This window comes from Carcharodon carcharias, chromosome 21, assembly GCF_017639515.1.
Source record: "Carcharodon carcharias isolate sCarCar2 chromosome 21, sCarCar2.pri, whole genome shotgun sequence".
Classification (NCBI taxonomy): Eukaryota; Metazoa; Chordata; class Chondrichthyes; order Lamniformes; family Lamnidae; genus Carcharodon; species Carcharodon carcharias.
This window is the reverse complement of record NC_054487.1, coordinates 60,388,853-60,415,086: the sequence shown is the minus strand read 5'-3', so window position 1 is coordinate 60,415,086 and position 26,234 is coordinate 60,388,853. Positions and strand designations below refer to the sequence as shown.

Below are 26,234 nucleotides of genomic sequence, written 5' to 3'. Positions count from 1 at the left end.
TGACATGCTTCACAACAGCATAAATAAGGTGTGCACTTGGCGGGCTGCATTTTGAGGGGAACTCGGAGGGAGTGCACATTAACATTGTTCAGCACTCGCGAGGATCGCCTGTTGGACTTCAAGGTTGAGGCACTGTACAGTCTGGTGAGGGCACAGGCAAGTTGCTTTTTCCTGCTGGCTGACAGTGTGGTGCCGGGGCAAGGGCGGCGCTGCGGTTGAGGCAATTTTGGAGGGGGGGGGATCCTTGCATAAAGTTACCATTCCTCCACAGCTGAGACAGTTCAGGCGCAGCCACATTGACATGCTTGGAGTCAGGCCTCTAGCTTGCCTGTCCACTCAAGCAATGCAGAGGCGTTAAAGGTGCCACCAAGTGCTCCAGAACTTTTCACCCCTCAGGCACAGACTGCAAACTAATGAGCATTTTAGTGGATGGCAGAACAGTTGGACAACTGCGCACATTATGCAATATCCTTGCTAAACCTGGCCAAGAAGCTGTCACTGCTGGAGGCGCTAACAGCCCCATGCAATGTCATCATTTAGGTTTGGACCAGTCTCCTCCACGGTTCAAGCTTAAAGCACAGCCTTGCAGTGTGGATTAGGAGAATGCCTGTGCTTCAGCTGAGAGCACAGCATGAGTCTGGTGGGTGAAGCTGCCACCAATCGGTGAGGTGGAGTTGGGCGAAGGTGGGTGGGGTCTTGAGCAGCCATGCAGCGTATTAAACTCTGACCATCCAAGTGATAGCCAGCACCCTCCGAGGTGCATTAAGGGACCTTCAGATTTAACCAAGAGAGGTTCTTAGAACACCCATGGTCACCCACACATCTCTCTCTTTCATCCTGCAGGAGGAGTACATCAGGAGCAAGGAGCCTGGTAACCTAGCTATATACCTCGTGGCTTACAGAGAGTGGAAACAAAGGAGATGAGAGTGACGGAGGCACATGCCTGGGCATGAGGGAGGAGCAGCACTCTCAGGAAGAAGGAGCGGCTGGGGCTCCCGCATACGTCATTGAAGAGCCACAGGGAGCCATCGTGGTGGGAACCTAGCTAGACCCAGGGTCTATAGACACCACCTTTCATTCCTGCAGCTGACTGAGAACTAGTGTTGTTGAAGACTGTGCACATCCAGGAAACTGGTTAACCACATCTGCCAACTGCTGCAGGATTTGATGTCAAGGGGACATGGAGGGCATGCACTGCCCGTGGACGTGAAAGTGTCAATTTTTACACCCGTGGCTCCTTTCAGGGCTCCACAGGTGACCTCTGTGGAATATTCCAAGCCTCTACCCACAAATGCATCCATGAGGTCACGGCCGCCATCTTTGCGAGGGCATAGAACTTTGTGCATTTTGCCTGGGACCAGGAAAGCCAGGATGCAAGAGCGATTGGATTCGCCCAGATCTCTGCTTTCCCACAGGTGCAGGGTGCCATTGAGTGCACTCAAGTGGCACTCAGATCTCTGTCGCAATTGTCAATCACAAGGGCTTCCATTCGCTGAATGGTCAGCTGATGTGCGACCACTACAAACACATCCTGCAGGTCTGCACATGTGAGAGTGTCCAAGGCTCCTACATCCTCAGTCAATCACAGATCTCTGACGTCTTCCAGGGTCCACAGAGGCTGCAGGGATGGCTCCTTGGGAACAAGGCCTACCCACAGAGGATGTAACTGATCATGCCCCTGTGGTGGCCTCAGACTGCAGATGAGTGAAGGTATAACCAGACTCATTTTGCAACTTGCGCCTTGGTGGAGCAAATTATCAGGCTGCTGAAAATGAGGTTCCAGTGCTTGGACCGGTCTGGTGGAACCCTGCAATATAGTCCATAGGAGGGTGTCACGAATGGTTGTCACTTGCTGCGTCCTTCACAACCTGGCGCTGCAATGGGGAAAGGAGCGGGTTGAGGTGATGGAGGAGCTGGACATCTCCTCTGATGAGGAGGACACTGATGGGGATGAGGGTGAGGAGGTCCTCGAAGGCAACGACGACGGGAATGAGGCCCTTGCACTGGCTAGACGAGGCAGGCATGCTAAGGAGGCACTCATAGCTACTAGATTTGTGGAAGATGATGATGAGATGCAGTGAGGAGACACCATAGATCCTCACATTGCATCTGTGAATATTTGACTCCAGTTTGTCTTATGCCAGCTCCTGTCTTGGAGATATAGTGGAGGCCCTAATAGTCACTCAGTTGCAGGAAGATGATAATGACATGTAGTGAGGACACTCCAGATCTTCACATAGCCTCTGTGAACGTCTGACTCCTGTCTGGCAAGGGCAGATTGCTTGCACTCTGTGGTCAGGGTCATATCATAGAGACGCAGCTGTGAAACTTTAAATGCATCTGATCCTTTGTCAGCCTTCAGCACCTGACCCCTTCAGGAGAACAGCATCACTGGTCGCAGATGCTGACGAGATGGGGACCAGCCTCACATTAAAGTTACTGAGAGCACACAGAGAGAATGATGGAACTCTGTGATGCCTGCCCATGATATCATGGCAGCAATGACAAGTACTGTCGAGGTGCTGGCATCACTGATGTGTCCACATAGTGTGAGGCCAGTCCATCGCTTTGGTCTGAAGGTTACACACTGCACAGGAAAGAGGCCCCAGACTGAGACACCTGACTTTATCTGGTGATGGAACCAAGGTTTCACATCTGAGTGACACGAACACTGTTCATCAGAACAAGGAACCAAAGGCAGGGAGACATTCTTGGAAGTTTATTTACAATAGTGAACATTATGTACAAGTGATTAACACCCATGCTCAGGCTGCGCAGCAACATTTTCTTAACCTTCCTAACCCTGCCGCCAAGTCTTGGTGCTCCCCCAAATCCACAGTGGAGGTGGATGCAGCCTGCTGACTGCTACACCCTGTTTGTGGTGACTCTGGTGGGCATTCTCTGGAGGGCCGAGACCTGGAGTACCCAGGCCTGCTTTTGGGGTCCTGCTGTGTGGCAGTGGCACCTTCATCGGCCTGTGGAGCTGGAGCTGCTGGGATCACAAGGAGCAGGGATTTGGATAGACCTGGGTGGATAGCTGTGGGGTGTGCACCTGCTAATCCTCCTCTCTATTGGTGCCTGAGAGCTCCTGGCTGACTCCTTGAGGATAAGGAGTAGCTAGAGTGAGATCGAGCTACCCAGCACCCCTCTTGCATACATACTGTTGAGGTCAATTAAGGTGATGGTGTTCAGCCCGCGCAGCAGTGCAGGTCTGATGTCCTGGACCAAGGTCTCCACAGCGGCCGCCATCCTACCAGTGTTGCCCTCATTAACATACTGGTGCTATCACCTCAGACTGAAGCGGACAGACTCCTCTATTGTGCCTTGCAATCTGAAGAGTGCAGTGGACATCCCTTCCTGATGTCCCCGAGCTTGCCTTTGCAGCTCCAGCAACAGGTTAAGTCCAGTGGCTCATTATCTGACTCAGACTCAGCAGATATATGGTCTCCAGCAGTCCTTTGAGCGCCAAACACCTGGGAAATCCCTGCCATTGCCTGCTGTGGATCAGACAGTGATGTGCTCACCAGATTGTGATCCTGAAGCTACTCTAAAGATGATTCCACTAAGGTGCATGTCTCTGCGAAGGTGGAGGGTGTGGGTGAGCGCTGTGACAGGTCTTCAATGAAAGCGCCTTCAGATTCCTCTTCAGTGGTTTCTTTGGAGCTTGAATTGAGGCCTTGGGTCGTAGACTCTGTCAGCTGTTTCCCAGATGTGCCTCTGAAAGCAAGGAGAGATAATTAGTGCATGGCACGGGACCACAGAACAGGACATATCGCTCACAGCACGGTTGCCTAATGGACGTTGCACTGCTGGATCCTCACTTGGTGGAGCATCATCGACCTCACCATCAGCACAGGAATGGTCCAGATCCTCGCTGGCCAGCTGGATGGTTTCAATTTCCTTGAGGACCTTGATTTCAGGCACTCCTCCAACAGTTGGGACCTCTCCCTCTTGTTGTGTGCCAACTTATCCTGCATCACCAGAGAGGGAGAGAGTGTAAGCAGGTTGCTTGCCAGGCCAGATCATAAGTATGCCTGGCATGTGTGGGTGATGAGTGGCCCCATGGACGGGATGAGGACAATGAAGGTGTGTATGAGAGATTGAATGCCCTCGAACCGGCAATGAGTGGGAGCCCTGTGAATGTGTGATGGGTTTAAGAGTGTGTGAGTTGAGAGTGATGAGATGACTTACTCTGACAGAACAGAGGGGATCATTCATCCTTTTCCGGATCTGGGTGGTTGTCCTGTTTTGCAGGATGTTGGTGCTGACCACTGCTGCCATCACCTCCCATGCAGGATTAGTGATGTTGCTGTCCCTCTTCTGGCCAGAGCAGGGGTACAGGACATCATGGTGGGCCTCAAATGTATCCAAAAGGCGCTCGATGGATGCGTCATTAAACCGGGGTGGGGGGGGGTTCTTCCTGCTGTTTGGGGTCATGTCTTCTGTGCAGCAGTCCTGGGCTGGAAGCATTGAGAGGTGTGTGCTCGGCTGCACTTTAAATGTGGCACCTGGCATGATGAAGCTGCGAGGAGATAGTGTGGCGGGCAAATGAGAGCCCTGCCCACCATTGAAACGATGTGTTTCCCAGGAATGTATAATTATCGTTGCGGGTTTGGGACAATACAACGTGAAAATCTGTCATTGCAGCCAATGGGGAAAACGTTCTTTTTCCCGTCCGCTACCACACCTAATGCAAATCTGGGGCGATTCCACCCTTTGTCTCTTTTTAAAGGCATTTGCCTTGAAATCCATTTTCTTTTTCATTTCCTGTAGAATTTTCTCCAAATCAGGACTCCAGAACAAATGGCGCCATGTCTCCTGGCACAGCAGAACACATTGCATCATTCACATTTCCTGCCCCTAGTGCCAACACTCGTAACCCAGGGAGAGAGGGAAGCGTACCTTATGAGAGCAACTCTTAAATTAAGAAGAGACAATGAAGGAATTGGGGGGAAGAAGAGTAAAAAAAACATGGCCACAATGTATGGCTGTTGTTTTGGCAAGGGACTGGCATTTGACTGGGCCTTCCTTTGGGCAGTAATTCTGGAGTAGAAGACATTTTCCATATCCTTTTGAGGCCAATATAAAAAACAAACAGCAGCTGACAAAGAATTTGCAGCAGTGCTTCTCAGATATCATTGCAATTAGTTGGAAATAATTTATGGAACTTGTTTTTAGAAATTATGACTCAAGAGTCATATGGACTCAAAATGTTAACTCTGTCTTTCTCTCCACAGATGCTATCAGACCTGCTGAGATTTTCTAGCATTTTTTGTTTTTGTTTCAGATTTCCAGCATCCACAGTATTTTGCCTTTACCTCAGTGCATAGTCCTGGATCTTGGAATGTGCTGGAAGACCAGCAAGTTTCAAGCAGACCAAAAAGCGTCCTTCAGCAAGATGCCCGCCATCACTAAATTCACCACCTTATTTGTCACAATGTTATTGTGCTGGAGATGTTCTGAGGAAATTCCCACCTCCTTTAAAAAAGATGGCCATGAAAATCCATATTGCCCTTAGCACTCTGATTATATCAACGAGTCAGCAATTACATTCTCAGCTGTTTAGAAATTTCCAGATCTTCCAATCTGCATTAGCAGGCCAGGGGCACTATTCATATGTATCATGGGAGTAATTCATTTGGACAATAGCCTAAGTGTGAAGCAGGTACTCAGGGGGATTATGACCATTTTTTTGTAAAAGCCAACATTTGAAGAAGACTGAATAGTAAAATATTAAAAGAAGCCAACTTTCATCTTTTTATCTACTAATTGAAACTTGATGATCTGAGTGATACCAGGTCAACTTTACCAATCACTGCTCCACCTTTCTTATGCTACTGAGCACATAAAATCTTATATTCTTCAGCTAAGTCAGATGAATCTAGCCAACAAAGAGGCGCCTGGAATTTCCACTGAGGTTTTCCAGCAAATACCTTTCTCACCAAAGCTTTTTGAAGGTTCACATATGAATTGCATTCTGAAAGTTCAAATCCAATGATTAGTATTGTCAAGATGTCTTATTCTTTTCCATGTATTTCAGCTTGGCCCTGTTAATACTTAATTCAACCACACCTTCCTTTAATAGGATATGAAGGCAGAAACTACTGTCAACTTATTTTTCTATGACACACATACTCCTGCAGAGAAGAAAGGCATTGAGGGCACGGTTTAAATGATATATAATCAGAAATTTTATCTGTGCTTTACAACACACTACAGGGATTTCCTGCCGACTACAATTTTTATGAAAAACGTCTCGACTACATAGTGATGATTACCAACCTTTGGCATCGCCTGTCTTGCAGTTTAGAAGCTGCTTCTGAGCAACTGCTGAGAAGGAACTGCTTGACACTGGCTGCAGGCCACAAGGTTCACCAGGCCGAATTATCAATCCACAGTCCTGCATGAAAATAAAGAACAGGATGCAAGATGATTGACTTTCTAATTCATGCAGCATGTATTTTTAAAAGAATAATAATGTCAGGTAGCCCAGTAGTTTTAGGAGTATTATTAGATGAGAAGAAGCCATTGGCAGGGATTGTGTACAGCAGGCCAATTCATGGATTCCACCTCCGTACTGAGTCCCTTAATGGAAAAATCTTACATAAATACTTTCTAGTTTGTCAGAGATAATTAAATGAAACTCCAGAATATTTATCCATGCACACCTTACCACTTTTTAACCTTAACTGGTTTTCTTCACAGAAGATACCCTCCCTCCCCCTCCAGGTCTAACAGTACAGGAACCATTATGTACTGTAGTCAATCATCCCTTCAATCACTTATTCAGTATTTACATATTCAGTCACTTAAACCCATAACTTTCAAATCCACTCCTCTTCCAGTATATTTATCCAACGCTTTGGTTCCTATCCACCTGCTCCTAAGGATGATGGGTCATTGAAAATTATACAAGTACATTTGATACCCTGATCAACAACAGGAACCCTAGAAAATGTTCAGTTATTTTACAAAATAATTTGCCGAACATGAGTTCAAAACATGAATATAGTGGTGGATTTTTGACCATTAACATTAACAGATGGAAAATTATGAAGAATTCCTGGTGTGACTCATAGCATGCAATGCTCCATTGTAAAAGCACATTTTCATAAAATTATCCCCCTATTATCTCCTTGTGGTCGGAATGGCTTAGTTACTATGGCTAGACGGGAGAGATTATTTCACACCCTAATATCTCCTTATATGGCTCTGGGTCAAATTCTGTTTGGTAAAAGCCCTGTGAAGTGTCTTGGAATGGTGTACTATGTTAAATATGCTCTATAAATGCAAGTTGTTAAATGTGCTCTATAAATGCAAGTTGTTAAATGTGCTCTATAAATGCTAGTTGTTATTGCAGTTGTGAAATCAGATACCAGAGGAACTTTCAAAAGGCAAATGAACACATGTTCCAAAAGAACTAATTTGCAGGGTTATGGGGAAAAAGCTGGGGTGTGAGATTGAATTGCACAGCTCTTTCAAAGAGCCAGCAACAGCTCAATGGGCCAAATGACTTCCTTTTGTGCTATGTGCTATTGTGATTCTACTTACTAGGTAAGTTCATTCAGCCATATAGTGGGATTGATAAGCTACCAAACAGATATTTTATTACATTCTTATAGCATTTTCTTTGTTATGTGAAGTCACACAATTGAACAAAGAAACGGAATACGACATTTGTATTTCTAAAGTATTTTTCATGTAAAGATAGACATCCGAGAAAGCTCCACAGGATAATGAATAGCGTGCCCGCTAACATGTAAAGTACATTCATTTAAATAGATGATTATGTCAATAGTTATATCATCACAGGAAGTGATATAATGTCACATGATGCAGCCACTATCTTAGTTTGTGCAGTTAGCAGCACATGTAGCAGCAGTGAGAAGAAACCACCATTAAAGATCTGTGTTCAACCTCCTTCAGCTTCGTTTGCATTAGTCTAGAAAGATAATTTCTACCACAGGTATCATGCCCAGTCTTTGGACACTTAAGTATGTAGGAAAATGAGATGTGATCAGAAGATATTTTTAATAAATTGTGCGAGTGTGTTTTTACATGGAATGTACAGTACAGCATCAGGCCATTCAGCCCAATTGATCCATGCCAATTTTTATGTTCCACACCAGCTGAAGCAATGCTTGAAGTACTGGTGTATTGGACATCCTCCATCTCTTTAATTTTAAATGTTAAATGGCAAAATGACCAGTCTTTGCTTTTGAACTAAACAGGATGTCTGCCAGTATAAATATTGATAGAAGTGTAGCACTTTTTTTGACTTTTAACTGCTATAGCTTGAAATACGATGTGGCACATGTAGCTGGACAGACTTCAGTAGCAGTTGAATTTGTTCTTGGCACAAGGCCTCTTCTGTTTAGCGATATGTGGATAGGTCAGACAAGATGAATCATACTGTGATCAATTGTGTCAGACAGCAATGTTCATTTAGTGTCTAGAGGACTGAGCTTTACTATATTTATTTGGAGGAATTACTCAAACTAACACGGACATCAGAAAGTTCCTACCTTGCAGCCTAACAATTTGCACAGGGCTTCGCAGGGCAGCACGAAATTTCTGAACATTCTGTGATTGCTCTCAACAAAGTGCAACAAGATAACTTAACAGGGATTTGCTTGTTCATACTTGTGCACTGAATGGTTTATGTGTCAAACACAAAATCACCTTAGATTGTATATAAGAATATTCAAGAAATAAAAACATAAGCTGAAGTACATCAGTCGTGATCTTATTGAAAGGCGAAGCAGGTTTGAGGGACCGAGTAGCCTATTCCTGCTCTTATTTCTTACATTCCTAGAAACAAAACTTAATTGAAAGACAGTTTCTCCCTCATTCTCTTCAAATTCGCCTTCTAAAATAAATCACATTTTGATCATGGGTCAGGGGACTGAAATTTTCAATTTCACTAATTTTAGATTAAAAAATAGCAGGTGGCTGCATTGCTTTATCTTTCTTCAATGAAATTGGCCAACACTGGAAATTTGTTATTGTGGTGATAAAATGCAACCTGGTTTATACCTTCATTAGAAGCAAATAATTATAATAATACTTTCTGAACGAAAAAAATGTAAAAGCTGTATTGCTAGTCTTTTCCTTTTGGTTTAATACATTCTGTTTGCACAGCATGCTAATCTCTTCTGATCAAAGAGGTTTCTAATACAGAACGATAAGAGTAGAAGAGGTTCAGCTATTGCTGGAGGTCAGGATATACACATTAACTATCCCACTAAGACATACATTATGGGTTTTGTTAACAGCTTGTGGATTTGTCATGTCATCAACAGGTACTGAGGTGCCATGACATCCCTGTTGCCTTGCATAGAGATGAAACAACTCACTATCTTAGGTATGTTTGCAGACTATCATTCATACTAAAGATGAGATGTGAGCAAGCAAACTAATGCAACCCTTTTTACAGTGACTATTTCTATTAACTCATTTCTGGAAGTCAGATAAAAATAGGTGTCTGGGTTGGGATCAAAAGGGATGAAAATAATGCAGAATAAGCATTTATAAATGTAGATAGATGCTGCTGAATTTATTTAAAGCTCATCCACTGCAATTAATTACGTACTGAGTTTCTGCTAGTGTTCCCTAAGATATCACAACACAGTAGGTGATTATTACAACAGATCTTTCTAATCAAATGCTTATCATAGTTTTCACATGCAGATGCAAGAGCTAAAATACTAATCCAATTGTTGTAATTTAAAACACTATTCTGATTTCACAAAATCAGCTTTAAAATGGTGCCATATGAAGAAGTTCCAAAACTGGCACAGTAAATTCTAACTCATAAATGAAATTGCAGACCATATAAAACTTCCCTATGTCTAAATAAAAAAGCAAAAATGAAATGAAAGATCAAAATATAAGCTTGCACCAGAAGAGAGTTCAAATGTAAATTATATTTTAAAATAGAATAAAAGAGTCATTATTTGAGGACAAAATTTCCCTTCTGATTATACTCCAGTTTTATTAAAATTATCTTTGTGAATATTCAACCACATATAAGGTAAAGCAGCTCTGGGGTTTCCTGAGGCTTAAAGATGTATTGTGTATTGTAAATACATTTGCATTTGCATATCATGAATGTCTTATGTGGGAAAATAGATAATTAAAATAAAATTACATTAATATTTTCAATTTTTATCAAGAATATTTCTCTACAAAGAATGGAATCTAGATTAAATCTATTCCATAATTGGTGAACCAATGAACTCAGTTATGTTTTATTAAATGGCAAGGATTAGGTTGACAAAACAAGAATATATTTGTAGCACACAACTGCAACTTCTCAACATACCAGCCCAACCTAATCAACGCACTCCCTCCAATTCCAGGTGAAACATTTTTCTTTAAGCCAGCTGAACACTAAAAGATATACATTTCTCCCCTTAGAACTATAAAAACTATAGATACATTTGATGACATAAAGAAAGTGAACCAATTGCCTTAGATATATTGTTAATTTATTGTTAATGCATTCATTATGAATTCTCCAAAGTAACATCTTAGTTTCAAGGAAAACAAAAGCAAATTAAATGGAAATGACAAAAAACCGACCAATAATAAAAGTGTAAAGAATAACACAGCAGAAAGAGAAACTCACTATAGCAAGTAGATTGGTAAATTCTGTGTGCCTCAGAATTCTTTATCAACCTGTGACATCATAACAAAATATACAAGAGCTTCATTGAAGACTAACATCCATGCAAATTAGTGTATATAGCTGTTGTGCTTTCCCAAGCTTTTTTCAGGGAATACATTGATACTGCATGAGCACTGGTAAGAAGTGGAATTATTTCCTTTTAAAGTTGATCTTAAAGGTGTGTGCTTCTTGCTAGACTTGAAAATTAGGGGCTAGAAATTTGTGTGCCTCACTTTTTTTTTGCTCTGGGGCATCATGCTTCACCATCTTGTCTGTTTAGATTGAGGTGCGTAACACACCAAGTTGGTGCACCAACTTCATCTGCATGATAGTAGCGTCTGGCTGAGTGATGCCTGCAATGCTACCTCCTTGGGATTATCCCCCATCAGTGGTACCTTCACAAGATCCTCCAAAGAGAGGCAGTCCAACAACACTATCCTCTCCCAAGCCAACATGCCCAGCATCAAGGCAGTCATTCATAACCAGCTTCACCGGGTGGAACATGCCTGACACCAGATTCCCGAAGCTACTGCTCTACTTGGAACTTGATTACAGTAGGAGACTCCAGAAGGGCAGTGGAAATGCTTTAGGGATACCCTTAAAGCATTCCTGAAGAGGTCAAGCATTCCTGCCGACTGATGGGAGTCCCTGCTTGTAACCAACCAAGTGAGAGAAGGCTCATCCAGGAAGGCACCGAGCACATTGAGAGACTTTGTCAGGAATGGGCAGAGGTGAAGGGAATGCACAAACCTCCAAACAACCCATCTACCTGACCCTTCAAGCACCATATGTCACACATGCGGCAGAGTATCAGCCACTTCAGAATCCATCAAACTGGAGTGGAAGTAAGTCATCCTCAATCCTGAGACTACTTTCTTAATGCTGCTGGCTACCTCTACACTCAATAGGGGGGCAATTAGCATTTTTCAAAAACGATGTGGTGTAGCAAGTATGCTCTTCTTAAAGGCAAGATGTCCTGCGTAAAGGGAAGCTGCCCTGAAGAATATCGTTGCAATTTAAAAGATGGAAAAGTGAACACCAAGGCAGACAGTGGGTTCCTGGGCTGCAGAAGTGGTGCTGGAAGCATTAGTAATGGAGGTGGACAAGAGGAGAAATGTTATGGTTCTGCAGGGCGCTACGAGGAAGCCTCCAATTTCTACCTCCTCCAGGATCAGCAACTCATGCAATCGATCTGCATCCCCCACCCCTGTCCCTATAGACCCTCTCTCCCTCAACTCTGTGATTGCCCCACCTCCTGATGGGAACTCACCTGGGGTGGAATCGTCCCAGATTTGTGTGAAGTGCGGTAGCGGCCAGGAGAAAGGACGTTTTACCTGCTGGCCATAATGGTGGCTTTTCACACTGTATCATCCCAATCATGCCTCATTAATCAAGCATTCCAGGGAAACACGCCGGGTCACAGGCAGGCCGTCCTCTCATTCACCCGCCCCACGTCACATCAGGCCTTCGATAAACCAGGCACTATATGTAAAGGCCACCCCTGCAAAGAGCTAGCACTCCAAGGGATAGGAAGCTTCTGCGAACTGATGGCAGCCAAAGGAGGAAATGTGCTGACGCCTCTAGATTTAGCAATGCCTCCCTCGAGCACCTACTGGAAGCAGTGGCGGCCCGCTACGATGTCCCCTACCCCTGCTTTGGGTGAAGGCCAGCAAGCAAGGTCACCAAACCTGCATAGGTGGCAGGGGTGGTCAGCACCAATGCCCTGCAAAAGAGGACAGACACCCAGTGTCACTACAGAATGAATGGTCTCATACGTTCCACCAGGGTAAGTCACTTTTCTCATCTCTTTCAACATTCATACTCTTAAACCCATCACACATCCACAGGGACCTCACACCTCAAGGGACACCACCATTAACTCTCTCACACAGCCTCACATCTCCATCAGGCTCACATCGTCTGGAGCTTGTGTACTCATCCAGTCCATGGCTCCACTCACCACACAGACATTCCATGCAGTCCCATTTGTCCTGCTCACACTTTCTCCATCTATTTTCATTCAGGAGAAACTAGCTGACAACAGCTGGGAGAGGTCCCAGACGAGGGGGAGTGGCCCAATTAGGCCCCTCGCTCACTTTGAGGAGTGTGCATCGCGCTGACTGGTGAGGGCGTGGACTGTACCTGCGGTGACAGTGAGGTTGGCAGTGAACACCCACATGAGCTGCACCACATCATTCCTCTCTCAACGCAACTGAGTGCTTTCTCTCCTGCTTTTGACTCTGCTGTAATGCACTAATCATCTCTACTTTGGTTCACAGGCTCCTCTGCTGAGTGACCGACACCCTCAGTCAGCCAGTCCCTCACCTCCAGCCAAGAAGACACCTCCTCCATTGAAGAGCTGGAAATAAGCAGCCTGGAAGACCTATCACAGTGCTTACCCACAACCTGCGCCAGCACAGAGACAGACACCTTGGTGGGACCTAGATCCAGAGCAGGTTCGGGTTCACAATCTAGTGGTCACCACACAGACGTGTCCGCAGCAGAAGGAGGCAGGTTCAGCCAAGTTCCCCGGCACTCTGAGAACTGCTGGGAAAGAAGCATCTGCGAGGTCCGGCCTCTGGATTCGGCCTTCCAACTCATTCTGGAGAGTCAGCAGAAGGTGGGGGAACATCACACACAGCTGTTGGAAGCCCTCAACAGAGTGGCACGTGAGTTGGAGGAGTGCATCCACCTGCTCTCTGACGAAGTGGTGCCCACATGTCTCCATGGGAAGGATGGTGGACGTCATGGAGACCCTGGTCCAGCAGAACCTGAGGATGTATGTAGACCTGCACTTCATCGCAGTAGCCACGGGTGAGTTCCTGCAGAGGCAACACGAGGGAGAAACTGGGTACATTGACATCCCTCCAGTGCTCCTTCCTCTCAAGGAGTCAGGCCGGGGTCTTCGGGCACCTGAAGGGAAGATGAGTGGCAGCTGGACACCCCTGGGTCATCTACTCAGGAATCTCAGAGGCTGTCCTCTCCGTCTGAGTCCCCTTTGCCTGTGACCCCCCCTCAGCCTTGTCCTCTGTCACTGCAGTTGAGCAGCTGGCCGATAGGGGGACAACTAAGGCAAGCTGGGCCCTAAAGGCCTCAGCTCCCAAGTGGAGCTATGCCAAAGTCATCAGAGGCAACATGGCCAGCTATTGCACAGACTATTTCCACCACTGCAGTGGGTGCCAAGGCAGCAACTAGTAGAGGTGGTAGGCCTAGAAAAGTTAAGAATTTCTGATCACGTGGTTGCATGGATGAAGACATTTTGTTACTTTATAATCTGAAAATATATTCATTTCACTGAATAACGTGTGATGTTGTCTTTCAGGCCTATTGACAGGCTTTGTGAGTCCACCCCCTGCCCCCCACTTGCAGTTCAGCTGCATGCAGCTGACCCACCAGTGATTCTGGAGAGAGAGGTGTGTGTGTGTGTGTGGCAGGGCCTTTTGGAGCCTCATGCAATCACTCTCCTACTCATGCAGATCCTTCCTCCATCACACTCATCTCAATGTCTCAAGCATTTTTAATGCTGCCTGCTGGGGTTCTCTTTCAGTTGTCCAGCTGAGCTGACCTGCATCTCCACCCACCCACTGATCCACTCCCATGATGCACCTGCTCCTGTCCAACACGAGGCTCCACTCACTTTTGATTTTGCAAGATTATACTGAAGTATGTTTTTAGCTCCCCCGTTCTTTCCCCTCCCCGAGTCACCCATGACCTTTCCCCCAATCACTGCTGACCCCCCCTGACATCACCTTCCACCATACTCTACCACTGCCACTTACCAGCCAGGACCCTTTTCTTTCAGGATGTCCATGTAAATGTGCACGTTCCCTACCTTCCTGAGAATCCCGCCCCCATCCACATTGACCTCCCCGACCTTGTCCTTCCCACCCCCAGGGTCCACGTCCGCCTCCGAATCCCCACCAACTGCCCTCACTGTCCCTTCTACCGCCCCCATCGCATCCTCACCCTCCCAACACTACCAGCTCACTCTGCCTCTCTCACTCTCATCATTCCCCCCTACCATGTCTACCCTCATTAAGCTCCCCAGGAGGCAGTCATCAACTTCAGAGACCCTCCCTTGTACATTTACCTGGACACCCCCCACTTACTCCTTCCTCCACCCTTGCTCTTTCCTCCCCTGGACTCCTTCCTACCCTTGGACATCTTCCCCCGGCAAACTCCTTCATCCTCCCGGACTCCTCCTCCCTTTGAACTCCTTCCTCCCCCCAGACTCCTTTCCCCTTGCAAATTCCTTCCTACCCCTAACTCCTTCCTCTCCCTGGACTCCTGCGCTAACCCACTCCAAACTCCTTTCTACACATGAAGCCCTTCCACTTCTGAACTCCTTCCTCCCTCCGACCTCCTTCCTCCACACCTTCCTTGCCCACCCCCCTTACACCTTTCTCCTCAGTTGCCATATTTTGCCCCATTACATCCTCCTCCCCCCATACTCCCTCCACCACACCCCCCAACAACCTCACCGCCCCCCAAGTACACCTTCCTCTCCCAGTCAAACCTAGACCTTCCCCTCCCATCCCCCCGAGTAAACCACCTTCTCCCACTCACAGCTGGACCTTCCTCTCCACCCCCTCAACAATCATCTGCAGCAGTCCACAGCTGACGTCCTGAAGCAGACCCTCAAAGGTGACCTTCCACCTTCCGTGAGCTGCTTCATGGCAGAGCCATGTCCATGAGAATCTACCCAGCATGTGATGTGTGTGTTCCTCCAGGCCCCGGTAGCTGTAGGACTGCAGCATTTTCTGCTCCTCGGGTATCTGTGACCTGAGCAAGGCCCTGACGTTAAGTCCAGCATCTGCACGTCACGCTTGTCAAGATGTGTTCTGCGCCAGCATGGGTGGTAAATTTGATGTGGCGGGGATAATTCCGGCAAGCAGGGCTTATAATGATATGCAGACGTATGAAAATGCAGTTCCTGACATTCGGCGGCGGGAAAGGTGGCCCACCATTGACAATCGCAAATGTGAAACTGATTTTTGGCCTTCCTGGCACATTGTCCGCTCACTCATGCCCACCATGATGCCCAACACTAACGGGTCTTTGAAATGTGTGTGTGTGTCTCCCTCTCTGCAGCATAAGGGAGAATTCTGTACAACAAATATGTATCTTCACAATACAAATTGCAACGCTTAGTGAGGAAAGCAACTCACATCAAAATTCAGTTCTTCATAGTGCATTATAGTTACTAAACAAGTTTGCTGAAGAAGATTATTTAAAGAATAATTATGTCAAAAGCTTGTGGTGGAATTCAACTGCACCTATTACAATTTAAATAATAAGTTATATATACTGAAGTTGAATGTGTTACAAGATACATAATATGCATCTTAATATTTATTATAAGAAAATATTGGCATTTCTCAGTTTTCATATCACAACAATATTATTCCAGAAAAGTTAGGGAAAGAGGCAATTAAGCCTCTAATAAAAGTTGTGACATTTACACAATTTCTGATGTGGGGCAAAACCAATAAGACTTTGCTGATGTTTTCATTAGGTACATTTATTGTAATGCGGGACTCGGTTGAACTTATTTTAACCTCTGAGCTTTGGTCACATTGTTGTAATGTCATGAAATGGTGTGAACATTGTGACTAATGAGAGGGAGCTGAAGTTAGCCACACATACGACCATTTGCTGCTGAAGGAGGAAAAGTAAAGAGAGGAAAAGGTAAGTGCAGGAGGGAAAGAAAAATAATTCACTGACTCAACACAGTAAAAATTGAATCGGAGACACTCCATAGCTTGTACAGCTCAGCTATTGAATGGAACACCTCATTGGGCCACCAGGGGAACCTAAGTGAGGGAGGAGCTGATGGAAACAATCATACCATGGTTTTAGGGCTTTAAATTATTCAAGCCATCTCCTGATCACTAATTGTATTTTGCTATTACTTCCCTCCCTTCACCACTGCTTTAAACTTTTTCCCTTGAAGAGCTTTAGTCATCACACATTTTCAATTTGAAGTCTTAACAGAGTCAATTTGAGTGAAACATGGGATTGCGCAGTTAGGTGCGGGTTGTGATCACAGCCAATTGATCAGGAAACCTGAAAATGGGATGCTAATACTGTGGCTGAGTTAAAAGGCCAAGACAAAACTTGCTTCCTGACCAGCTGCCATTCTCCCCCTCTGTGAGGGCATCAAAAAGTTAAAGTTCTGCCCAACAGGTTAGAATTTGCTAGCGCAGGGAATCTTGCGATGTGTCCGGTTAGTTAAACTTTATCCTGCGCCTTTTAGCTCAAAAATATTTTGTCCTGTAAATTACTGGAAGCACAAACAGATAATGATGTAGCAAGGGCAACGAGCATCTAGGGTCTTGGTGAACAATGAGATTTAAGGTTTGAGAAATAGATTGAGGATTGATTGAGAAGGATTGTAATTAAAGTAAAATCAGGTGCAGCAAGAGAAATTAAGGGAGAGAAACAAAGATTGGAGAGAAAAAAAAGTGACAGACTTTGTAAAAAAATGTGAAATTTTATATTTTTAAAATCTCCAACTACAATTCATTCCCTGAAAAAATAAGACTCCACACTTTAAATTTTCATTTCTGGGCCAGAGAGGTGGTTTTTGTAATCATTAACAATTATCACATTGTTAAAAGGGTACTTACAACAAGTTGTTGTTATAAAAGGGTACTTAAACTATTAATTACTTAATTTTTTATGACAAGTTTAATGGGCACTTAATGTGAAGATGAAGCAACTTCATGACACTCACAGGCAGTTCAGGGTGAGATGTCATTTTTGCAAAGATAAAGTAGTGCAAATCACCCAGCAGCCTGTGGCGATTTGTAATTCATGGGGTATCTCTTCCTCATCATGAGTTACTGGCCAATTTACATATTAATAATAGTGTGCAGCATTCACACACCATTATTTTTTCAGCAAATTCTGGCCCAGTTTAAAAATTTTACAGGGCTATGGGGAAAAAGAAAGGGGCTGGGATTAACTGGATAGTTCCACCAAAGAGCAGGCACAAGCATGATAAGCTGAATGGTCTCCTTGCTGTATAATTTTATGATTCTGATTTCAATGCACAATGGGTAGGATTGTGGCAAAAGCGACCATTGCCGGATTTTCCAGCTCCCATTCATTTGCTCCATCGAAGTGCTACTACCTGTATAGAATAGAGAATCTACCCTAAAGCGAATGAGGGAATCTTCTTCTGGGGGAGTGGTATCTTATCCTGCTCTACATGGTGAACGCTATGGCAGGACACCAAAATAGTTTGTACAAGTACAAAAGAACAACTAGTTCAACTGTGCATGTATACCTGACATTTTTTAAGTAATCACAGAAATGGTAGAGTGCAGAAGGAGGCCATTCGGCCCATCATGTCTGCACCAGCTCTCTAAATGAGCATAATGACTTAGTGCCATTCTCCTGCCTTTTCCCCCCACCCTTGCAAATTGTTTCTATTCAAATAATCATCTAAGGCCCTCCTGAATGCCTCGATTAAACCTGCCTCTAACACACTTCCAGGCAGTCTATTCCAGATCCGAATCACTCATTGTGTGAAAACGTTTTTTCTCACATCACATTTGCTTCTTCTGCAAATCACTTTAAATCTGTCCCCTCTCATTCTCAATCTTTTTATGAGTGGGCACAGTTTCTTGCTATGTACTCTATCCAGTCCCCTCATGATTTTGAACATCTCTATAAAATCTCCTCTAAGCCTTTTCCTCTCCAAGGAGAACAGTCCCAACCTCCCCAATCTATCTTCATAACAGAAGTTTCTCATCCCTGGAAACATCCCTGGTGAGTCCTAGGTCCAGTATGAGACCAATTTGGGTCACATTTAGTTATTAAAGAGCCGTTCCAAGATATCTCAATTTGATTCATGTTCTCAATATGGCTTGGTACTCAACGAGGACCCTCATCTGTAATAGTTACATGTCTACCTAACTAAGCTACATTACTCTTGCTGTTCTTTTATCACCATGTGATTGATAATAAGGGTGAAGTCCTTCCTAAACCCAGTACAAAGATCTGAAAGAAATAAACTATTGCTTCACCACCTCAGCATTTCTACAGTGAAAGGTATTTTAAAAGCACATTTTTCCCACAGTTTGTAATTGCCATGCTCGGGTTAATAAGGCACGCCTGCGCCCGGATTTTCATCCCAGGGTCGGGTGTTCAGAGTCGAGAGGTTACCCACCTCGGTGAACCCAGCCTTCAAAAATAGCCACCCGCAGGTTGGATTTTCGGTCGGGGACATAGAATGAAATAAAAGTCAGGATGGATGACTCCGGAATAAACATGGAGGCTGCCAGGTCTGGGTGTAAAGTCTGCCTCTGTGCTTCAGCACTGTGTTTAAATAAGGAAAAAGTAATAAAACAAAAGACATCCCTCCAGCCCTCACCCCTCACCTCATTCCTCCACACATTTCCTATGTCCTTTCTATGCTAACCTATGCCAACCCATTCCCCTGCCTGCCATGGCCCCATACCCCCATGCCCCCTACCCATCCCCATACCTCCATGTCAACTTTGTGTCAACCCATGACCCTCACCCCACCACACTGTGCCCTTACCCCCTCCATGCCAACTCATCTAGCATCCTTAGACAGTTCTTTAAGCTTTGGCACTTCCTGGACAACTTTGACAGCCTTGATAGCTGGACAATTCTTTGACAGATATTCTTTGAACAGTTCCTTGACAGCTGGGCAGGTCTTTGACAGCTTGCAGTTCCAATGAGTTTGTGCGTAAAAAGTGCATAATTCACTTTTAACAATCCCAAAGGGTGCCTTACCTCTTGCAAAGGGATACCCAGGCTATCCAAACAAATCCACCAAGTTCAGACCTCCTCTTACCTGTTCTATTCTGCATACTCCAGGTTTCACACTCCTGGACTTCCAAAGTCCCACTTCAGAAGAGGCAGCTGGTGATTTAAATGGCCAGCTGCCTATGTGAGTCACGTATGCGTGAACCTCGGCCCGACTCCAGTCTCACGCCCGTGAAAATGGGAAATACCAGGTTCAGGGGCGGGACTTAGAAATTTCGGCCACTTCAGGGATTTGCACCACGATGGAGAGCCTCTCTGTCGTGGGGAAAATCTGGGCACGAGGGAATTAAGCAATATTTTGAACTAATGCATTTTTTTCTCTGATGTGATAACCCAAATTGAGTCTTTAAAGAGCAATATGAAGGAAAAATAGGTAATAATTGAATCTATAACAAAATAGGCAATGCATACAAACAAGTAATGCAAATTGCCATTTGATTCTTCTCATATGAAAGCTACGTTAAGATAATCTAAGAAAGGACACCTATACGTTCCTTGCTGTGTTGCTATAAATATATCCAGGTAGCTTTAAAAGTAATAAAAACAAAATAACTGCGGATGCTAGAAATCCAAAACAAAAACAAAAACAGAATTACCTGGAAAAACTCAGCAGGTCCTCCTTCTTCCTTAACCAAGGTTTTCCACCCACGGTCATTAAGAGGGCTCTCAACCGTGTTCAGCCCATCTCCCGTGCATCCGCCCGCACGCCTTCTCCTCCCTCCCAAAAACATGATAGGGTCCCCCTTGTCCTCACTTATCACTCCACCAGCCTCTGCATTCAAAGGATCATCATCCGCCATTTCCTCCAACTCCAGCATGATGCCACCACCAAACACATCTTCCCTTCACCCCCCACCGGCGGCATTCCATAGGGATCGTTCCCTCCGGGACACCCTGGCCCACTCCTCCATAACCTCCTACTCCTCAACCCCTACTTATGGCACTTTCCCACGCCCATGCAAAAGATGCAACACCTGCCCCTTCACTTCCTCTCTCCTCACCGTCCAAGGGCCCAAACACTCTTTTCAAGTGAAGCAGCATTTCACTTGCATTTCCCCCAACTTAGTCTACTGCATTCGTTGCTCCCAATGCAGTCTCCTCTACATTGGAGAGACCAAACGTAAACTGAGCGACCGCTTTGCAGAACACCTGCAGTCTGTCCGCAAGAAAGACCCAAACCTCCCTGTTGCTTGCCATTTTAACACTCCACCCTGCTCTCTTGCCCACATGTCTGTCCTTGGCTTGCTGCATTGCTCCAGTGAAGCCCATCGCAAACTGGAGGAACAGCACCTCATCTTCTGACTAGGTACTTTACAGCCTTCCGGACTGAATATTGAATTCAATAACTTTAGATCTTGAACTCCCTCCTCCATCCCCACCCCCTTTCCATTTCTTCCCCCTTCCTTTTGTTTTTTCCAATAATTTATATAGATTTTTCTTTTCCCACCTATTTCCATTATTTTTAAATCTTTTACGCCCTGCTAGTCTTTCCACCCCACCCCCACTAGAGCTGTACATTGAACGCCCTGCCATCCATTCTTAATTAGCACATTCATTTAGATAATATCACCACCTTCAGCACCTCTTTGTTCCTTTGTCTGTGACATCTTTTGATTATCTGCTCCTATCACTGCTTGCTTGTCCCTACAACCACACCACCGCCCCCCCACTTCTCTCCCCCCACCGAATCCCCCCCCCATCTTAAACCAGTTTATATTTCACCCCTCTCCTAATATTCACACAGTTCTGTTGAAGGGTCATGAGGCCTCGAAACGTCAACGCTTTTCTTCTCCGCCGATGCTGCCAGACCTGCTGAGTTTTTCCAGGTAATTCTATTTTTGTTTTAGCTTTAAAAGTATTTTATTTTCAGTTGATAACTTTTTTCATCAGTGAATACCTTATTGAACATCTGTTTCTACTTTGTAAAATTATATATATGATGGTATTTATTGCTCACCCAAAAACCAAACCATCACATAATTTGAGGTAAACAATGATAGCCTACCCAGATAGCTATAAAATGCAAAAGCATGAGGAATGAATAGCATAATAACAGTTTATGATCATTACTCAGCTGAACCTTATTGAACTGCCTTGTTTCTCAGAAGTCAACAATATGCATTTGGTTCTCTTTCTATCTGCAAAAGGGGAAAAGAAATATATTATTTTCCCTTTATTAAACATCTCAGACACACACACTCCACTCATAAAATGCTCATTTCCTTTGTAAAATATTTCTTATAAGGTTCTTCAGAAATATTCTTATAAAAGTCTTCTATTGGGTACTATAATATTTTTATATTTTGTTAAATTGATTTTTTTTGTTTTACAAAATCATAAACCAATCAAACACTGTCAAAGAGCAGAAGTCAAAAGTAAATGGAAACATTAGCTTAAGGAAGCTGTCACGCTATCAAGATATCTGACAGATCTTATCCAGAGGATGACTTAAGAATTGTTAACATTCTTCTATCGCATTAACTATCACAGTGAGAAAAGAAAAGCAACACTAATATAGCTTAGTTGGGTAGGCACGTAATTATTACAGATGAGGGTCCTCATTAAGCTACTCATATATTACAGATACTGCTCTCAGAGAGATACTTGTATAGTCTTATCAAGAGCTAACAGTTCCAAGTTCTCCTACGATCTGTTGCTCACATATCAAGCCATTTAATTGAAGCTCCGTGCTTGCCCCCAAGGTAGGCATTTTTTTTTCACTTTATACAAAAGCAAATGGGACATTTGTTCTTTTGTACCAATAGAAAGATTTTAGACTAAGTTCAAAAAATCTGCTGTAGGTAAATGGATTGCCTATATATTGTTAAAATCTGTTTTTATACTGGACAGGAGATATATGGCATCTGGTGTGAAGCTCAAATGATGTGAGATTATTTCGCAGAGGTGGTCTGCTCCTTGGCTCAGGAATCAATGCAGGATCTGACTGCCAAGTTATAGAGCTACTCTTACATAATGCACACCCAAAGCCACTTCACTTTGATATAAAAACTAAAGTATAATGTCATTGTAAATTATAACAGAAATCTATTTTCCAAGGAAAACAGAGAAAGGAATTAATTTCAATATTTTTAAGCAATTATGGTGTACATTCCTGGTTAACAAAGATGAGGACAATGTTGCTGAATATTCCAAAATGTTACCGCTTCTGGTACTCATTGTTAGGATCAATCAGTACTGGGTCACAAATTGATTATTTATAAGCACAAGCCCACCTCCAACCTCCCTTTCCTCTCCAAAGTCCTTGAATGTGTTGAAGCCTCCCAAACCCATGTCCATCTTTCCCAGAACTCCATGTTTGAATCCCTCCAATCAGGTTTCTGCCCTTCCCCACCCCAGTACCAAAGTGACTCCTATCAAAGTCACAAATAACATCTGTTGTGATTGTGATGAAGTAAACAATTCCTCCTTGTCTTTCTTGACCTGTTTGCAGTCTTTGACACAGTTGACCACACCATTGTCCTTCAATGCTTCTGTGCGGTCATCTAGCTGATTGGAACTGCTCTCACTTGGTCCTGTTCTTATCTATCTAGTCATAGGCAAGGTATCACTTGTTACAGATTCTCTTCCTGTTCCTGCACCGTTTCCTCTGGTGTCCCCCAAGGATCTATCCTTAGCCCCTCGCCCCTCCTATTTCTCATCTACATGCTGCCCCTCAGCAACATCATCCGTAAGCAGTGTTAGTTTTCACATGTATGTAGATGACACCCAGCTCTACCTCATCACCACCTCTCAACATCTCCACTGTTGCTAAATTATCAGACTGCTTATCCGACATCCGGTACTGGATGAGCAGAAATTTCCTCCAATTAAATATTGGGAAGACTGAAGCTATTGTCCGCTCCAAGATCTGTTCACTAGCTTATCCATTCCATTCCTCTCCCTGACAACTGTCTGAAACTAAATCAGACTGTTCATAATATTGGTGTCATATTTGACCTCGAGATGAACTTCTGACCACATATCTGCACTTTCACTGTGATCATCTAGTATCCCCCTCCCTGATCTCACCCAAGTTCACTCCTTCTCAGCTCATCTGATGCTGAATCCCTCAATCATACCTTTGTTACTTCTAGACTTGGCTATTCCAACATAGTCCTGACTGATCTCCCACAATGTATGCTCCAAAACTCTGCAGCCTACGTCCTTATGCACACCAAATTCCATTCTCCTATCACCCCTGTGCTCGATGATCTACATTGACTCCCAGTGAAGCAGTGCTTTGATCTTAAAATTGTCATCCTAGTTTTCAAGTTCCTCCATGACTTCATCCCTCCCTATCTCTGTGATCTTCTCCAGCCCCAGAACCCTTCAAGATATCTGTGTCCATCTAATTCTGGTCTCTTGAGCATCCCAGTTTTTAATTGCTCCACTATTGATGGCCATCCCATCAGCTGCTAAGCTCTGAAATTCCCTCACTAAACCTCTCAACTCTCTACCCCTCTTTCTTCCTTTAAGGCACCTGTAAAACATACTTCTTTGATCAAGTTTTTGGCCATCTGCCCTGATATCATTTTATGTGGATTAGTGTTTAATTTTCCTTTATATCACTCATGTGAAGTGCTTTGGGATGTTTTATTTAATTTAAGGTGCTAGATAAATATAATTTGTTGTTGCACTGATAGTCAATTTTGCCCCACAGTTCTCAGCATTATAATTGGGATTCACAATAGACCTTTATTTGTTTACTGTTATATTAGAAGAGGTGGAGCAGCAGGGGAGGATGGTGGAAAGGAGAGTGAAGCAGCATATGAGATGGATGCACCCTTCAAGATGTGACACCTTCCCAAAAGGATTTAAGGGCCATGTAAATTCTAAAATATCTTAGTGAATTTATGTTAGAAGAATGCACTTCATCAAATATGGAGAGCTGTTCAGCCTACTGTACAAAGGCTTGCAGCCAATGACATTGGTTCAGACATGTTTTCTTGTGGCTGTAAAGGTTATGACTGTATTTAAATTTCATGCCACAAGTTGTTCACAACAGCAACTTGCACTTATGCAGCAACTTTAATGTAATCAAAAGACTCAAGATGCTTCAAAGGAACAGGCAGGTGACCTAAAGTTTAACCAAGAGATAGATTTTAAGAAGCACCTTAAAGGAGGTAAAAAATGCAAAGAGGTCTAGGGAGGCAATTTCAAAGTTCAAAGTCTAGTTGGCTGAAGGCACGATCATGATGTTGGGTGGAGGAAAGCATGGGGGTGGGGGTTGGGATGCACAAGAAGATTGAGGTGGAGGAATGTCGAGTTCTGGGAGAGTTGCAGGGCTGGAGGAGGTTATAGATATAGTGAGAGGTGAGGCCACGGAAGCATTTGAGCACAAAGATATGAACTTTAAAATTGATGTGTTGGTGGATTGGGAGCCAATGTGGGTCAGCAAGCACAGGGGTGAATGATATTTGTTGGGAGTTAGAGTAAAGGTAGCAGTCATTTCAGGTTATGTGGGGATATGCGGGTATCTATGAAATGCCAATGAGGATGCCAACTGGACATGTCGCCATCAGGTAACTGACACTCACTCTGGGAGCTGGGGATTTCATCCAGCGTGACACTGCAGCAAGACAGCAGCTTAAATAGGGCAACCCAACTTTAAGGCATTTCTGGGTTTCCAAAAGTGCACGGTCCAATGATGGCCCCTCATTGCTTCACAAGCTCCTACTAAGCATCTTCAACTATATGAACAAAAAAGGCTCAATTTCCAGATTGTCTGTGAAAACTGCAAAATATCCTCCATGTGAAATTTGTTGGAACTTGCCAATGTTTTGGAATTCTGTCCACCGTGAACTCTTCAAGGAAGATAATTTTGAGAATAGATGGTCTGGTAGGTGATAATTCATACTTCTTGCTGCCATAGCTAATAATCCCTCTAAGAACTATCAGAAAAGCAGCTGAGGAACTATTTGATAAACTATTCTAATAGAGACTTGTGTGTTATGAAAGAGCTTTTGGGAACTTAAAGAGGTGCATTTGCTGCCTTGATAGGTCAGAAGGGGCTCTGTGATATCCACTAAATTTCATGTCCTAATGTGCTGCATACAACTTTTGAAGTACTTAGAACTCAAATTTTGGAGCATTCTCTGTACAGTTTCAGTTGTCCAATAAACAAGTAGCCCAAAAACTAAGTTTTAATTAATTTTTGTGCATTGGCAGGAGTAGGTATGCTCAACCTGGGCAGGAACAATGTGAAACACTTACCTTTTACCAGGCTGTGTCTGGCTAGGTCCACCTAATAGCATGATGGCCCTGAACTGGTGGGCTGCCCTGGGAGCTCTCATTTTCCACCCAAAGTCTGCTGAACATCATGCTGATAAGACCTGGCCCTTCCTTTAGGACAGTCGGTTGGCCAACCAGCTATCGAAACACCTCTAGGGAGAAAATCCACCCCCAAAGCTTGATTTAAATTACTTGTGTTTCTGACCATCCAGAAATAAAACCATTTCTAATGCTAATACGGTTAAGTTAATTATTGAAATGATTTTTGAATCCATAGGGTGCTTCTTTAAATGCTTCTGGCACAGAGCTCCATTTTTGGACCACATATTTGGAATTTGGTTGTGGGCCCCCATGAACATGTAGTTCAGTGCCAGAAACACTAAAAATAAAAAAAATGACCACCATATCTTTTATAGTGGCTCTTAGTTATGTGTAGAAGAGTAAAAAAGACATAATGGCCTATGCAGAATGCAAATTCAGTCATGTCCCTTGAGCTCTGTTGCAATGTAAATATTTGTCTTACTAGAACCAT

General features: G+C 44.1%; 1 protein-coding gene across 2 annotated transcripts in view; it reads right to left on the bottom strand.

Annotated features, from left to right (window-relative positions):
* The window catches only part of cped1 (cadherin-like and PC-esterase domain containing 1), a 278,983-nt gene that overhangs the window by 51,971 nt on the left and 200,778 nt on the right, over positions 1-26,234 (bottom strand). For both annotated transcript variants that reach the window (XM_041216372.1, XM_041216373.1), the window contains exon 16: positions 6,283-6,400. In XM_041216372.1, coding sequence (XP_041072306.1) covers positions 6,283-6,400 — 118 coding nt within the window. The remainder of the gene's footprint in view (positions 1-6,282; positions 6,401-26,234) is intronic.